Consider the following 15,812-nt stretch of genomic DNA (forward strand, 5'->3'; position numbering starts at 1 on the left):
TCGTTCGTGATAGCGGTCCAGATGGTGGATGGCATTGTCTGGAAACGTTTCGTGAAGTGGTCAATACTCGCGCTAGACACTACGCCTTTTGACGCTGATGGGAACATCTTCCCGCAAAATGTGCTCCCGAATGGAGAAGTCATCTTAATACGAGGGATGTGGTGATGTATATTAAAGCGACAGCCGACGCATTTAATTGGCGTGTTTCTTATTTACATGAAACACGTTCGACACGTTAACCACCATTAACTTCCCTTTGTCATTTTACCAAGCATCGCAACGAATGCACGTATAGGGATATTGTTCGTTGTACAATTACATTATTGTTAAAATTGTCTTTAAGTTCTTTTTTTTTTTGTAATAATATGAAATCGCTATTTTCTTATCCTTTTATTTTTTTGTGTTCTTTTCCTCTTTTATTGTCCTTTATTGAGATTTTTTTTTTATTTCTTGCATGTTACACACGTATATTGTGCCAGGGATACTCAAGAATGTGTATTTTTGCTGTATCTTTCCTGCATCCTCGCTTCATCGAGTACTTTAGCAATTAAGGATAATACAATGCTTCTTTTTTTTTTTAAAAAAAGTGTTTTACGGGTTTGCGCAATGTAAGTAAAACGTCTTCCTTACTGCTTCTTCCTCTATTTAGCGCGCCTAGACAACCTGTCTCGGTGTGCACGCACAATGAACATCTCTTCTATCTTTTATCGCGCAGAACCAAAGAAGCAGAGTCGGCGTACGATTAGCGAGAATAATATTGCGGTCTCCTGACCGCAGTACTTTTCCGGCTCGTCATTAATGTTTGTATGATAATGGCGAAGGTGTGGAGAAATGAGAGATACTCAGGGAGAGAGAGGAAGTAGAAGAGATGGAGAGAGAGAGAGAGAGAGAAAGAGTACCAGAACCCGATGGCAAAGCGAGACGGGAGGAAGAGTAAGCGACGAACGCGAAGGAGAGGAACACGAAGCGAAGAAGGAAACGAAGAGAGTGGGCGCAGAGAGAGGAGAGAAAGAGAAGCACGGCGGGAAGGAGGTGGAAAAAGGACGTGGAACGAGGTACGGAGGGGGGGAGGAAAGCGGTCCTTTTGATGGGGCCTTTGTCGGGTCTCGCGGCGCTTTGCGATTTGCAACTAAAATCGTCGCCCTCCCTGCCCGCGCCCGCCGCTCTGCGCCTCGCCGAGTGATTTGCTGCGAATTTATTAATGCGACGATCGTGCGACGATCGAACGCGCGTCACCGTCGTTTCGCGCCGGATTTGGCACACGTGCGCATTCAATCGAGCTTCTGAATTTTCAAGTCGAGCGCAGTTGTCAAGTCGCACCTTCGCTGACTATGCTGGTGATTTTTTTTTTCCATGGGCCACCTAAATCCGATAGTGCATTCAAGCACAATTTAAAAGACGGATATCAGGGAATTCATTAAGATTCAAAGTGGCTGAAGCATAAATAACACCCAACAATTTAACCGACGAATTGAAATATATAAAATATAAAATTCAAAATTTTTACGTATAATCCACTGATTGAGAGATTACCAAAGCGCGCGGCAAAAAAATCTGCCGGGATTTTGTAGCCTATTCCGAAACGGCAAGTCGGTCGGTCGGCGATGCAGCGCGCAGCACCGTCGAACAATTTCGCGAGGCATCGCGGCCTGTTGCGGGCCCGCCGTATGGTAACAACAGGCACAGGGAAGATCGGCGAGAACGTAGATCGTCGAACCACATAGTCGAAGAATATGAGCGTGGAAATATGAATAATATAAGCGCGAGAAGGACGGCGGGCGAGAGCCGGACGGCGAGGAGGGAGAAAAAGAGAGAAACCAAGAGAGCGAGGCACTCTTGGTAGGCAGCGGCTGAGGAGAAGGAAGAAACGCGAAGGAGCGCGGGTAGGGACCACCCCGTGGCTCGTCGGCTCGTTTGATCTTCTCCCACCCCGGGACGGTCCTTTACCCCCTGCCATCCCCCTCCGAGCGAGCTGTCTCGTTCCCGCTCATTCGCCAACCGGTATCGTCGTCTCGCTCGATCTGCTATTTCACTTCCACGCGGCGCGGCCTTCTCTCTTCCTTCTCTCGTCTCGTGATCTCTCACCTGCGGAGAAGAGGCGTCCGACACGTCAGAATCACACCTTCTACGACTACCCGCTCACTAATAATCCGAAGCTCCGTGCTGTGGTCCTTTTCTCGGGATCCGTGGAATCCTTCGAGAGGCGATGGATGCCTTTTGTCTCTGCCGTGAGCGGCGCACGGATGCATCTTCTGGGTATCGGCAGCATAATAAAACTGAGGATTGCTAATTTGTCAAGTAATTTATTTAGTTACGTCTTTTTTAATTTTGGAGAAATACCATCAAAAAATTATGCGGGATTTTAAATCAAAATTATCAGTCATTAATTTTTTTAACGTATTTTAATTTTTTTTAAATGACATAATTAAAAGAATTTTGGAAAACTAAAGTTGAATATTTGTGAATGAATAATATAAAACGCAAATCATTTTTTGTCACTCAATCTGAAATAAACATTTTTTGCTATTATATTTTCGAGCTATTAATATACAAATTTTTATTATTGAAAATAATGTGAAAAGTTAAAGAAATTGCAACAGAGTTACGAAACTTTATGTGTAGAGAAATGTATTTTACATTCTTCAAAAAATCTGTGATTAAGAAATATTTATATTATATTGAAACACTTAAGTATAATGTTATGACCTTAATGCTCGTTGGACTAAAAGCAAAAAAATTTATTCCTAAAAAGATATTAATTGATAAATTTTTATCCGCACGTTGTAGAACGTAACAGTTGCTGAAAAATTAAACATTGAGCACAATTACGTTTCTCATTGGTATTCTTCTTCAGCGAAGAAGATGTCACTATCGAACAGATTTGCCAAAGTGGAGCAAAATTTCTCGAAAGGAAATCCGTGGCGTGAATATCGAGCATCGGCGTGTTGTGTATGGCTGGGTGTTATTCGAAGGCGCTACTTAATTATCTCGCAGCCTCTAATCTGCCTGAGCCGACATACACACGCCACGCAGCGCATCTAGCGGACGTTACCTCGGCCCGGCCTATGCCTAAATCTAAATCTCCCTTAACTGGAGGGCAGGCTGCATAACGATCGTATTCAAAATATTACGCATTCTGACGTGAGCCCGTGTGTATCGACAATGGCCCGAAGGGGCTCATATGGAATGATTCGAACAATAACACATTCAAGTGAAGGATCGAGATTGACACTATAATTTAACCATTCATCTCCTCACGTAAATGATGGAATTCAAAAATTCGAGAACTCTTTCTTATAGATTTATTCGTACAAGAGAATCGCGCGTAAATCGAAAACACAAAAATCTAAATGGTTAAAATTTTTTTTTTTTTTAGAAATCGCGAAGACTCAGATAAACGAACCTGAGAACCTTGTTTTGACAAATCGCGAAATTAATCGAATCAGAAATTTCCTGCAAACTCCTAGAATCCATAGATTCGAACGCGTGATACGTTCTCCGAAAAATTCTAGGGATTTTAGATCAGCCGTAGACTCGTGGGTGACAGAGCCACCGGATCGAACCGATTCGAGTGATCCGATGATGTACAGAGCGAGCGTCGGGGAACAGGACGGAACCATCCTCGGACGCGGCATCGCATTAGCGGGGGGCGCGGAGAACGCCACCGATAAATTTCTCGTGAAACTGGAATGCCGGGGACCACCTCCACGCTTACGAGTTACAACACCTCCTCTCTCGACCGCCGCCGCCGCCGCGCTTGTGCCGCGCCGATCGGACAAACTGCCGGACGGCCGGTGATCTATAGTGGTGTCCCGGCACCGCTCGGTACAATAACCGAAGTGAGAGCGAGAGTGTAGAGTATCCGGTGGTCTGTAATCAGGAGCCGAGCCGCTGGCAGACCCTACCTCTCGGTCCCGGAGCCTCCTTACCATTAACCTATCCGGTACCCGTTCCGTTCCGTCAACCTGACGTCATCGTAATTCGTGATCATTCTATACGCACGCCATAGCACCTCGCGAGCAACGCGCCGCGCCGTCCACCTCGAGTGATCCGCGAAACAAGGTGGAATTAACGCACACGGAGGGCCTTTTTGCGGGGAATCGGCTGTTATTAGATTACCGAGCTCCGTGAATGCTCGTGCACCATCTCTCCTCTTGTTAGCAGGCCGTGCGCCATTGCCGTGGCGTTTCCCCACGATATCCCGCAGTGGCAGTTTTCTGCGTCACGTTTAGAATCTCTAAAATTATATATTAAATCAATCTTCTTTCACTTTGAGTTTCGGTCTCGCTAATTATTGAAAAAAATGTAAGACAGAGGCGATACAGGTAGCATAAAAATAGCCTGTACTTGAGAAAATATGCGAGGCAAAAGTTTCGAGAAAGAATTCGTCAGAGAGAAAAAGGAACTCTGGAAGTAAATGTACACTTTGTGTATACGGTGCTGCGTCCCCGTCCTTGCATTTCCATCGCACCACGGTTCCATTGCGGCAGCGTATGCGGCAGTGTTCGTTAGCGTCCGGCTGTTGAATATCATGGCTTTTTAGCCTGCAGGTGTCATTAGGGTGCGGACGGACGAACGAACGCTGATTGGTCTCGGCCGATCGCCCTCGGGGACACCGGCCCATCAGCTGTCCCATTCGCGCCAACGATGCCGACGACGAACGGCTCGCACTATGCGCGCTTCCATTACTTCCATCTTCGTGGAACGCGCAACTCTCGCCGGGTTTCCCATTTTATCCGATAGAGGTGTGTGAAGGGGCTAATCACTTAGCATTTCAGTTTCCCAGACTCCCATGCAGACTTCCCGGTCTAGCTCTTACGCGACTTATTAATTAAAACGGTGGAGGTGCGCCGCGATAGATTCGATTTTTGCGAAGAAGCGTGGCACACTTAAACGAAATCGAATAAGGTGAAACCCATGCTCGACAGCCACGTCGAGAAACAGAAATTATATTTTCTCTTACGAACGTGCGAACGCAACAACTTGGCAAATTACTGAGTTGCACGAAAAGCGAACGGTTTTGCTGAAGTATTTTAACTGGATGCAGATCTGAAAAGAATTCTGTTGGACCGTCGAAATAATTACGTGGGACGTTCAAGCGTGATGAGCAAAGACTGCAAAATATGTTTTGACACTCTAGAAACAAAGTTTGACTATCCTACATAATTATTTTCAGGTTTGTGTCCAGCTAAATTTTTAGAGGCCTGACCTCAAACCATTCTTTTCCACGTACAAGAATGCCAGAATCACTCGCATTCCTCTCCTGGGAGACCGGGCCGCATTCGTGCTTAATTTTTTCCACATTATAATATTCGTAACGTATAGATTATCACGCGCGTTACGCTCATTACTGTTAAAGCCATAAATCATAAAAATCGGTTATATTCACTCATCATCCGTTACCTAACCAAGGTAACGTTTTGCACGATTCTAACCGCGCGAATAATATATCGTCTCGATCCCCCACCCACTCTCGCCTAAACACTCCCACATATTAATCTTCCATCGTCGGGGCTACGAGCTCTCGTTAGCTGGAGTCGTAGCGTAGCTAGTCCTCCCGAAAGAAGTCCTCCCGCCGTGTAAATGGACCTCGTTGGCGAAGACGAGATGAAAGACCGCGCAGGTAGAAATCAGCCACGTGAAAGAAGTCAGTCTATGAGGAATCAAAAAAAAAAAAAGAGAAAAAAAAAGAAAAGAAAGAAAAGAAAAGAGGGAACAACGAGCGAAATAGAAGCGCGGGCGGGCGAGAGGATCGGCGTGCTAGGATCGGCGGCTCGCCGCGGCGAGGGGAACTCGGCGGGGTCGAGATATCGCATTAACGAGGCCCGCTGATGGGCCGGAGCCTAGATCCACGTCTAATTACATCCGCGCGGAGCGGGGAGGCTCGTTTCTCGCGTGCTGAAACGGTTCGAATCGAAATTATGGATCTGCGGCGCGCCGGCTTGACTGACGCATGACTGGCTGGCGGGTTAAGCGAGTCAACGAGTAAATGAGTCCGAATTACGTGGGCGTGTCAATGCCGGGAAAATGAGCTCCGCGAGGTATCTTCTGGCGAGCGTTATGCAAAACAACGCCGGATAATGCTTCCGCACGCGCTCTCGCACAGGCGTCTTGCCCGGGCGATCGGTAGCACGGGTCGCCGACACGTGCGACGATTGCATGTAGCGTTTCGCACAGAGACAAATTAGCGTGGCGTGTGAGACGGGTTAGACTGTGCTCGAGGAGGTCATTTCAAAAGTGAATCTTGACTCGCGAGAAGTTTATGTACGTCAGAATGCAGGTGTGTTACCGTAGAAAATTCTAATATTCGACGATCTCATTTATCATCAATGGGCTGTCGCTCTTGTCATTTTAGATACCTGAGCAAGTCGTTAGCCGTAAACTAGAAGGACGATCGCTCCAGAATGATGCGCCTCGCAACTGGAACGATGACGCTAACGATTTTTACACGCGATGATTTATATCTTTTTTTTTTTTTTTACTTTTACACGAAAAGAACAATTTTACCGTGGCGTCTAAAAATTTAGCTGGATACAGATCAGAAAATAACCTTATGCTGGACTATCAAAATAGTTACGCGAGACGTTCAAGCGTGACGATACGGTTGCAAAAAGTTCTGATATTTTAGCAATCAGCTTAAACGTTCAATATAAATTTTTTTATTGTTTTCAACATGATCATTTTCAGACCTGTATTCCAACAAAATTGTCCTTTCCGTTACGACACACGTAATAGCGATGTACAAATATTACGCAATATTAAAATATCTACATGAGCTCCTTCGGTAAATTTTAGGCTGCGAATTAGTGTTTTCAAATAATTGCCGCTTGTCGTTTCTCAATATTATGGAGCAGAATTACTTGGGAGGAAACTCGCGAAATTCAATTAAACGAAATGAAGAGACAAGTTTTTAATCGAGCCGATTGGAGGCTCCGTTCAGAAGTTTGCAGAGTAAACGAGGGCAGTTTGCTCTCGCCGTCGATAATTACCACGAAATTAATATTTCGATAATCGGACGTGTAATAACATTCATTTCGCGTTCACAATTTGTACGTTGAATAAACTCGGTCCCCGGGATCCGCATCAACGAGCACCGTTTCGCAATTTCATTTAATTACGAAGCAATATATCGAAAATAATTAAGAGTCGGGAAAGGGGAGAGGATCTCGCGACATTAAACGAACTGTAAATTAAAAACTGCGTCCAGTAGATTGTAATGTCGTGTACGATCTCACGTATATCCATGTCGCGATAATAAAGCGCAATGTTAAAACTGACATATGAAGGTATAAGTCCAGTTAAATTGCGATTAAACGATAATTCGTTAATGTCGCGCGTTGCTCGTGCGATTTCGTAGATTCACGTTTAATGCGCTTCGAAGGGCATGAGAGGAGGAGGGGGAGGAGGAGGAGGAGGAAGAGAGAGACAATGAATGATATTGCACGCTCATTCCGATCGGAGATCACCTGAATTATTGGTGTATCGGATATATCGAGAAAATTGGCGGTGGTCATCATCGCCATTATGAATTCTTTATTTGGATGTTGCGGCGTCTGAATTACAGGGCGGTATGGGCTACCTTGCTTACTGCTTCATATATGGGCCCATCAATACCAGCGATGGCTACGAACGTCGTCGCATTCGTTCAAGTTCATATGAAAGTCGCGTTACTTTGTTTCGATCTGTGTGTCGTAAAACGATACGTTGTAAAATGAAACATTTCCACTCGCGCGTAATCATCGCGCTTGATCATCTTTCGGGGAAATAACATTAAATACTTTTGTTTTTTATAAACATTCCAATTTTTTATGCCTTATGAATCATGAAATTATCGAAGCCTTCGCTTGCCGATGATCGCATGTATCGACCAGGCCGACCATAACGAGCGCAATAAACAGTCGATTTCTTAAAGTGCCGGATATTTGAGAATTTTCGCAGATAGGAATTTATGTATAAACGTGGGGAAGCTTGGAAATATTTTTCACGTAAAGTATATAAGTGGCATAAATAGAGCGCGGCTAATCGCGTATCAGCGATGAGTCTCGCAATGCATGATATACGAGCAGATAGCTCGACATTACCAACCTGCTTCCTGTTACTTGAATATCTGATGTTAAACGGAACCATTTGATGCGAGGCCTCGTTAATGAGTCTATCATTAACTTGTCGTCATTATCTCTGATATAAAACGCGTGCTACTGCCACACCAATAGATTAATCGAGTCGAATCTAGAATGTTTATAACGGATGTGAATATGTATGTTACGCGCGTTAAGTATATGCTGATTATATCCCTCTCCTCTCGGGTGTACTTGGGTGTTCTCTCAACATTTCTAATAAGGGCCCGGCGGCTTTTGCAACTATATAGCTTACGATGCCAACTTTTCTGGTATACTGAAACTCTTTCTTTGCTGTTAGTGCTTACTGTACTTTATATTTTAATTGTAAAATTTTTCCTATCTTCCAATGTTTCTTTTTTTTTATAAAAAAATTTTAACAACTAAACTTTATATAGAAGTAAATAAATTCTTGATTGGCCAATGGTTGGATTACTTAAAAGTTTCGATGAGTATTCGTTAAGCGAGCCAGGTCTTTCAAGAGTTAAACATAACAAAATCTATTTTTCCGGATAGTCCAAAATAAATAATTTTACTGTGTAAATCTGGTCTTTTCGAGTGAAACGCGATTCTAAAAGAGTAAAGATTGAGCCTGTGATTTCTCACTCTACTAGATTTAGATTTTAACATGTTATTTATCGACTTAAATTTTATTCGTGATAGGCAACAATTATTTATCAAATTATTATTAAAAAACCATTTCACCTAGTAAATTATATACAAGTAAATGATAAGTGTGTTTTTAATATCGTATATTTGTAGTCTTGAGTTTATGTTACGTGAAAAGATAGAAATGTATACGTTCTAGGTGTAGTTAAATTGCAACGTGTCTTCAATACTTCGCGGTTCGCAGACTCGAGCTCTAATCTATCGGTAGCAAAAGCGTTTGGTTATGATGAGTGCCAGACTCTGTACCGGCGGATACAACGAGGAAAAGACCCGCGAAATGACTTCATCTTAATAAATTACGTCTCCGGGTAAACCTCGCGAATGGCTTCAAAAAGATTCTCAGAAGGGCCGCAGCGCGTTACGCGCTATTTTTGGAGAATAATTCCTTTTCATCTCTCTGTATACTGCGTTTCTGCGACTCTCCTTGCACGCCGACACGCGTCAAGCCTTTTTTACGCACGGTATTACGCAAAGCGCAATAAAATGTAAATCTTCTCTCGTTAAAACGATTCGAGAAGGAATAACACCGAGCTTTGTTCGATTTTTTGCTATCTTACGTCTTCTTCGAGCTGATGGTAAAAAAAGAATTATTTTAATAATACATTTTAATAACATGGATATGTACTTTGAAAAGTGAGAATGTTAATTGTATTTCGCATAGTTTCACTTACATATTTGAATTCGTACAGGATATTGCAGATGAATTCAAAGGAAAGGGTAGAAGGTTGAAAATAGAAGCTGATGCAGAGACAGATTTCAATAATGTTTCCATTTATTTAGCTTCGCTATACACTGTACTAAGTCGGTTTACACACGCGCTCCTAGTTTTTTTTTAGTCTCACGCACCTCACTATCACTTTACGAATCGCCGTATGCAGATATACATTTTACTCGCTCCTAAAATTCACTAATTAAACTCATAATCAGGTATATTGCAGTGTCCCATCTATGTTTATGATTTCTTTTAACTCTAATCATGTATAACGGTCTCTCTATCATACCTATACGTAACATTATCAAGGAAACGATGTATATCTATATACAATATATGTACACAATGGCGCCACAACGCGTGGTTATTTATAATTTACGGAATAATATTTATTTAATAATTTATTATCGACGATTTTAGTCGGCCTACCTCACGGCCCGTTTCTCCCCTCTCATTTTCTCCGTTTTATAATAAATACATTATAATACACCGCGCTCTGCGCGTAAAGTTGTCGCGGACTATGATACGCTTTCCATTTAAGCCGTAAATCGCGACATAAGAACGTCACCCTTTTTCAGTTCCAACAAGCACAACGAAAATTTCTTTCAAAAAATTTTTAAGCAATATCCCCATTAAATCGTACTTCAGTATGGGATCGTAACTGTTTTGAACCATTTGTACGGAATATTCATTCGTCAAAAAATTAGGCGCGGCAACGATGTAAACAATAACTTTACAGGTTTAAGAAAAATAAAACTTGAGCTTGAATAGATTATTAGACAGGCAGCGTTAAGGACATTTGAAAAAATGTCCTTTATCGCGTAAGACTTTTTCTCACAATTTTCTTCAAGAAAGGACGTTAAAGTGCGGCAGAAGACTCAAATCGCACGTAAAACGAAGAATACAGAAAACACTCGTTGACGCACAAAACAATTTCCGTGTGTGCTTGCCCGATATAATACATTGTAACACGGAATTATGTATCACGGTTCGATCTTTTTTTTTTTTCGGTCGAAGATGCTTGAGATTACACGAGTAATTATCCGTTGTCCGATTCCCCCGTCGAGCCTCGATTGCACACAGTAGGTCGAAACGACGATTTCGACCTCTACGATTTCTCGTCCATAGAGTTTGGCAATGGTCGTTTCTTTAAGATTCCCAGATCTTGCACGTTCTCCAGGAAAGTTTTGTGATGCTGGGCGACCAGAAGTGGATTCACAGTCTGCACGTCCTTCTTAAGCTCCTCCATGTCCCTCTTGAGCTTCGCCCTCCTGTTTTGGAACCACGTGATCACTTGGGCATTGCTCAGACCCAGCTGAGCGGCGATCTCGTCCCTGTCGGCCGGACTCAAGTACTTCTGATACAAGAATCTTTTCTCCAGTTCGAAGATCTGCTGATTCGTGAACGCCGTCCGACTCTTACGCTTCTTCTTCGGCTGCTGGCGATTGTTGAACAGGTTCAAGTGATTGGCTTGCTCTGCAACACAAGAGATTAGACACGGTTAGGCGATGTTTGTATACTCATTTCCTCAACACATCGCGTGGCAAATCGACACATCAAACACACGCGGCCAACTTGAAGAATTCTTTTTTTACAATTTCAATCAGTCTACAACTTTTTAAGTTGTTTTCAGCACCTTTGATGAATATATCTTCGCCGTTCTGTCGCGCATGAAATGTCATCCTCGACTTTTTAATGCGAATATCTTACTACTTAAATACAAAATAATTTATTCCAATTTTACATTTTACAAGCGATCAGATGTTCAAATCTAGCGAAAAGTAGTGTTCTAAGAAGCAAATGCTAATCGACAAAAATAATTGAAGGATCTTTTTATGACGAAGTGTAATTTTATCGGTGACCCATACGGTTTCTCACGGAAAGAGATCTGAAAGTGATTCTGCCTTCACGCACCGTACCGCACCGCATATCGGTTATCGCGCGCGCGCGCGGATAATGAATGAGCGAAGGCGCGGGTATTGCGCAAACGAACCGTCGATTCAGCAGCAATTAAATCCAACCGATAACAAGACCGTCGGTCCCGGCGAGCCGTGTCTCTCCCGGGAACGCAATGCGATAATTAGCTACCGATACGAATAGGTGTATTAAGATTTTATCGCTTGACGTTGTCTGAGTAATCGCTCGCAAAGTTATGCGGCGGAAAAAATTTTCCTCCGTGAAAACGCGTTAGACGTTAAAATACGACGGTCGCACGGGGAGAATGAAAGAAGAATATTGGGAAATTAAAGCGAAACGTTTAGTCCGCGCCGCGTGTCTTTATCGTTTTCGCCACTTACTTAACGCGCGTTATGCGTAGTTAATCCCGCGTGTGCATGGGAATAAGGCGAGAGATAGAGAGACACGATAAGAGGGAATATATATTACAGCAGACTGATCCGCGGCGTATACATCGAGTTTCTATATTGCACGAATTTACAAATGCATCGATAAGTGTACAGGATGTATACGTGTGTTATATGGTACAATCGGGACAAGATAATTACCAATTAATTTCAGATTGCCTGTAAGCTACACATGCCGATCAGAGATTGAAGCGTACGCAGCTGCGTAGTAAATAACGATGCTTGGAAAAGAATTTTATCCCCGAAACGAAATTCATGTTGGCCTTTATACTTTTTTAATTGCTCCAATATTTCTTATTTATACGTATCAAAGTTAAGTGGTTGAAGTGAATTTTGAAACGGCGCATGACTCGTTTTCTTTGCATTCCGACCTCGATCTATCATCAGTTCCCCGAAAAGATCTATAATACCCTTTTGATACTACTAATATGCGATGCGTATATTACATACAATAATCGAAATTTCATAATCCCGCAGCGATCGGAATATGCAAAACGAATCGTACGCTTTCTCAGACCACCGCCGCTGGAATTGTAGTTCAGGGAATCGTCTCTGAGGGCTACAAATTAAATGTATTTTCGAGACATGGAAGGGTTCTCCTCATAAAAGTATTACGCATTCGTTACGGTGCTCAGTCCACGGAATTCCGAGAGCCATAACTATCATAGTTCCCGGTTACTAGCTAAGGCTGTAGTTCAAAATGTTTCTACCAGACGTTCGCCTTTAGCCCCAAAGCGATTTGTAAGTTATAACAGATCAGGTATATGCGAATAGAAATAATCTCTATTTTGCGACGTTACTATGTAACGTACACTTCTAAATAGAATATAATCTGTTAAATGATCATATAAAACTATAATCTCCAGCTGATGTATCTAGACTAAAAATTCAAACTTTCAAACTTTTCAGTTAAACAGTTGAATAATTTGTGTTTTAAATATTTTAAATTATTAAAGTATCGGAGATGGAATATGTTAGCCATACTTTTTTATTACAAATTTGTTATATTGAAATACTTTCTGGGAAATTGGGTTGGAGCTTTAAAAAACTCTTTAAACTTCGAGTAGATAAATAGTCTGTTAATAAATATTATAATTAAATTTACATGTAGTTTTATTTTTATGAAATAGAGGAATACGTATAAAAATAATGAACTTTAAGACTCCAACATTAAAAAGGTAACAAATCGATGAACTCTGTTGCTAAAGTATGAAAATGTTTAAAAAATTATGCCTAGGGTGCTGCGGCCATTTCAAATATCTACTTATTAAAAGGTAAAAATTTCCATCGTATCTTGTTGAACTCGTTGTATAAGCGCGGCAATTATCTTAAAAAAGTCAACTTGTTATTGTAAATTAATTGCCAGTTTAAATAGCCAATTAAAGTAATCATCCGCGCACTTATCTTATCGGATATTGTTTCGTGAAGGTGAACATTGCAATCTAATTTTTCGAATACACGTTGCAGCGTCGTCTGTCGAGCATTGAGAAATTGAGTGGTGTATTTAAGTGTCTACTGATAATTTCTACAAATACATGATCTATTTAGATTAGAAAATGCATCCCGACGATGTGTGAGGCTTGACAAGAAAATTACCGTATCGATTCCATTGGCTAATCGCTTCCTCGCGAAGTGGCCTAAAATAATCGCCGCCCGTCGTCGTATCCTCTTTAGTGGATGATGCCGCGTAATACCGGTTTCCGTTTTATAATTTTCGTTATGCTCGCGCTGACCCTCGGAACGAGGAAAATATTGTCAATTAACGTCGTTATCCAATAACCGTAGCGACCCCGTGCATTTTTTACTTCGCGTAATGTTTACCGGGGAATATACGCGATGGCCGTTTTCGCAATGGCGTTAGCCATTAGGAAATAATCGAATCGAATGATGAGAGGGAGAGAGAGAGAGAGAGAGAGAGAGAGAAAGAGAGAGAGGGAGGCGGGCGCGATGAGTCGTGGACAAAGTAGCCGAGGAGTCGCTCCAGGATCAAAGGCCGCCGCCATCGGTCACACCTGCGCAACCCGACCGTACAGTCCACTTTAAAAATTTTCGCCGACCGGCACGAGCGATGTCATGCACATATAAGGTGACCGGACGTCTCGTTTTCGAGGGAACAGTCCACCTTATTTGAAAGAATGGTTTGCGTTCTTACCGTCTTAATCATTTTATTACGCTAATTGGAGATGAGAGTACGAGCGCGCTCGGTGTTGAACGCAGCTCGAAAATACAAAGTAACATATGCTTCGTTCGATTCACGCGGTATGCTCCGCTTCTCTAATAGCCGACATTTACGTTTAAAGTTAATTAACCGTTGGTCTAAGCGTTTCAGAATCCTGACACTTGCCGAGAAAATAGCGAACGTTAATTATGGAGATACACTGCAATTTTACATTATTTTCTATCAAACATATATCTTGATTGCTTTTGTATTAGAAACGTTTGATTAAATTAACTAAGGCACGTTAATCATTATAACGCGAAGAAACAAAAAGTCCAATCAACTCTATGTGCGAGCAATAAGTAAATTGAACATACATTGAATGTCTAGCGGACATTTTATTTGCCGATATATTAATTTATCTATGTTTACGACTGAGAAATCAATATTACGTAGATAGAAACATTAATAACTATCGCGCGCGTACGGGAGAAAATTAATTTCTGATCTACAGACTTCAGGAAAATAATTAAAGAGGAGATTATCAAGCAGCTTTGCAGCGAAGGCGAGCGAAAGGCGTGCTGACTCGATTACACGTACCGCAAGCCCAAGTGCAACACGTATTCACGTATGTATAAAAAAAAAAGAATGGGAGTGAAATTTTTTATACAACAATTATCCAAATTACGCTGTATCATTTATTAATATTTTATCTATTATAATTTTATATCAGTCTATTATTTGCAATCGTGCGAATGTTTCTTGGCAGATTAATTTAATTCTTTGATTTCTCGTTTACGTCGCTTACTCTCTTCGAGTCTGGCGATTATTTTTGACTTCTAAAATTAACGATTCGCGAACGTATTGACAAATGAAATCGAAGACAAAGCGAACGAGAATTTTGCACGACAAAGATGTTGAGACACGACGATGAAACGGTGAGCGAACGGACGGATGGACGGACGGAAGAAGCGTCGAGATATTAGTTTCTGCGGTCGGTTCTCCGCAGAGATTTAATTCGTTTGATGTTCACGATTCGCCGCTTCGGCTGCCTTTTCGCAACTCGCGTCTCCTCCTCCTTCTTTCTCTTCAACTTTCCAAACAATTTTAACAGCCACCGCCGATGCTTTCTTTTCCGAAAGATTTTCTCACCCTTTTGTCGGTAAACATTCCGGATTCTATTGTCAAAATTTATCCTCCAAGGTCGCATATCACGCCGCGTTTTATTAGCGGAATAAAATGCTATCTTCTAAAATATCTTTAGAGAATACACGTTACATGGGTTACTGAATTTTATTAAGGTAAGTTGAAATTCTTTCAAAATTAGGAACGATTAAAAAGCTAAATTCTTTAAAGAGATACGTGTACGCACGCCTATATGTACGCATTGGAGAGAATTGTACAGAAATAAATTCCTGATAAAGGGCAGCCGACGCGACCACCTGCCGTGCGTAAACCATATCCATGTATGACATCTACTAGGGTCACAGATGGCGGCGAAATTCGCTTGATTAATGTGCTGACTTGGCCGAAAATTTGGTTTAATTACGCGAGCCGGTATACTTTCATGTATCCGTGCTTTATCCTCTTACCAACATAAATTTAGCGCACCGCTCTTATAATAATTCTCAGTAATTAATAACACATTGATCGTCTCATCACTGAAGTGATGCATAATCTGCAAAGGGTGTACCAATTTTAGAAAGTGGGTTACACGTAACTCTGTAAACCATGTTATGTATGGGGTGCATTTTTTTTACATAAAATTATGATTTGAAACCTAGACACAGAAT

At 41.9% G+C, this 15,812-nt stretch overlaps 1 protein-coding gene across 1 annotated transcript in view; it reads right to left on the reverse strand.

Annotated features, from left to right (window-relative positions):
• Nucleotides 1–9,540: 9,540 nt before the first annotated feature.
• Nucleotides 9,541–15,812, reverse strand: part of LOC105197054 (muscle-specific homeobox protein tinman) — a 54,375-nt gene continuing 48,103 nt past the window's right edge. Inside the window, exon 2 of the mRNA XM_011163256.3 lies at nucleotides 9,541–10,974. Coding sequence (XP_011161558.1) covers nucleotides 10,607–10,974 — 368 coding nt within the window. The 3' untranslated portion in view covers nucleotides 9,541–10,606. The remainder of the gene's footprint in view (nucleotides 10,975–15,812) is intronic.

The sequence above is a fragment of the Solenopsis invicta genome, chromosome 10, assembly GCF_016802725.1.
Source record: "Solenopsis invicta isolate M01_SB chromosome 10, UNIL_Sinv_3.0, whole genome shotgun sequence".
Taxonomy (NCBI): domain Eukaryota; kingdom Metazoa; phylum Arthropoda; class Insecta; order Hymenoptera; family Formicidae; genus Solenopsis; species Solenopsis invicta.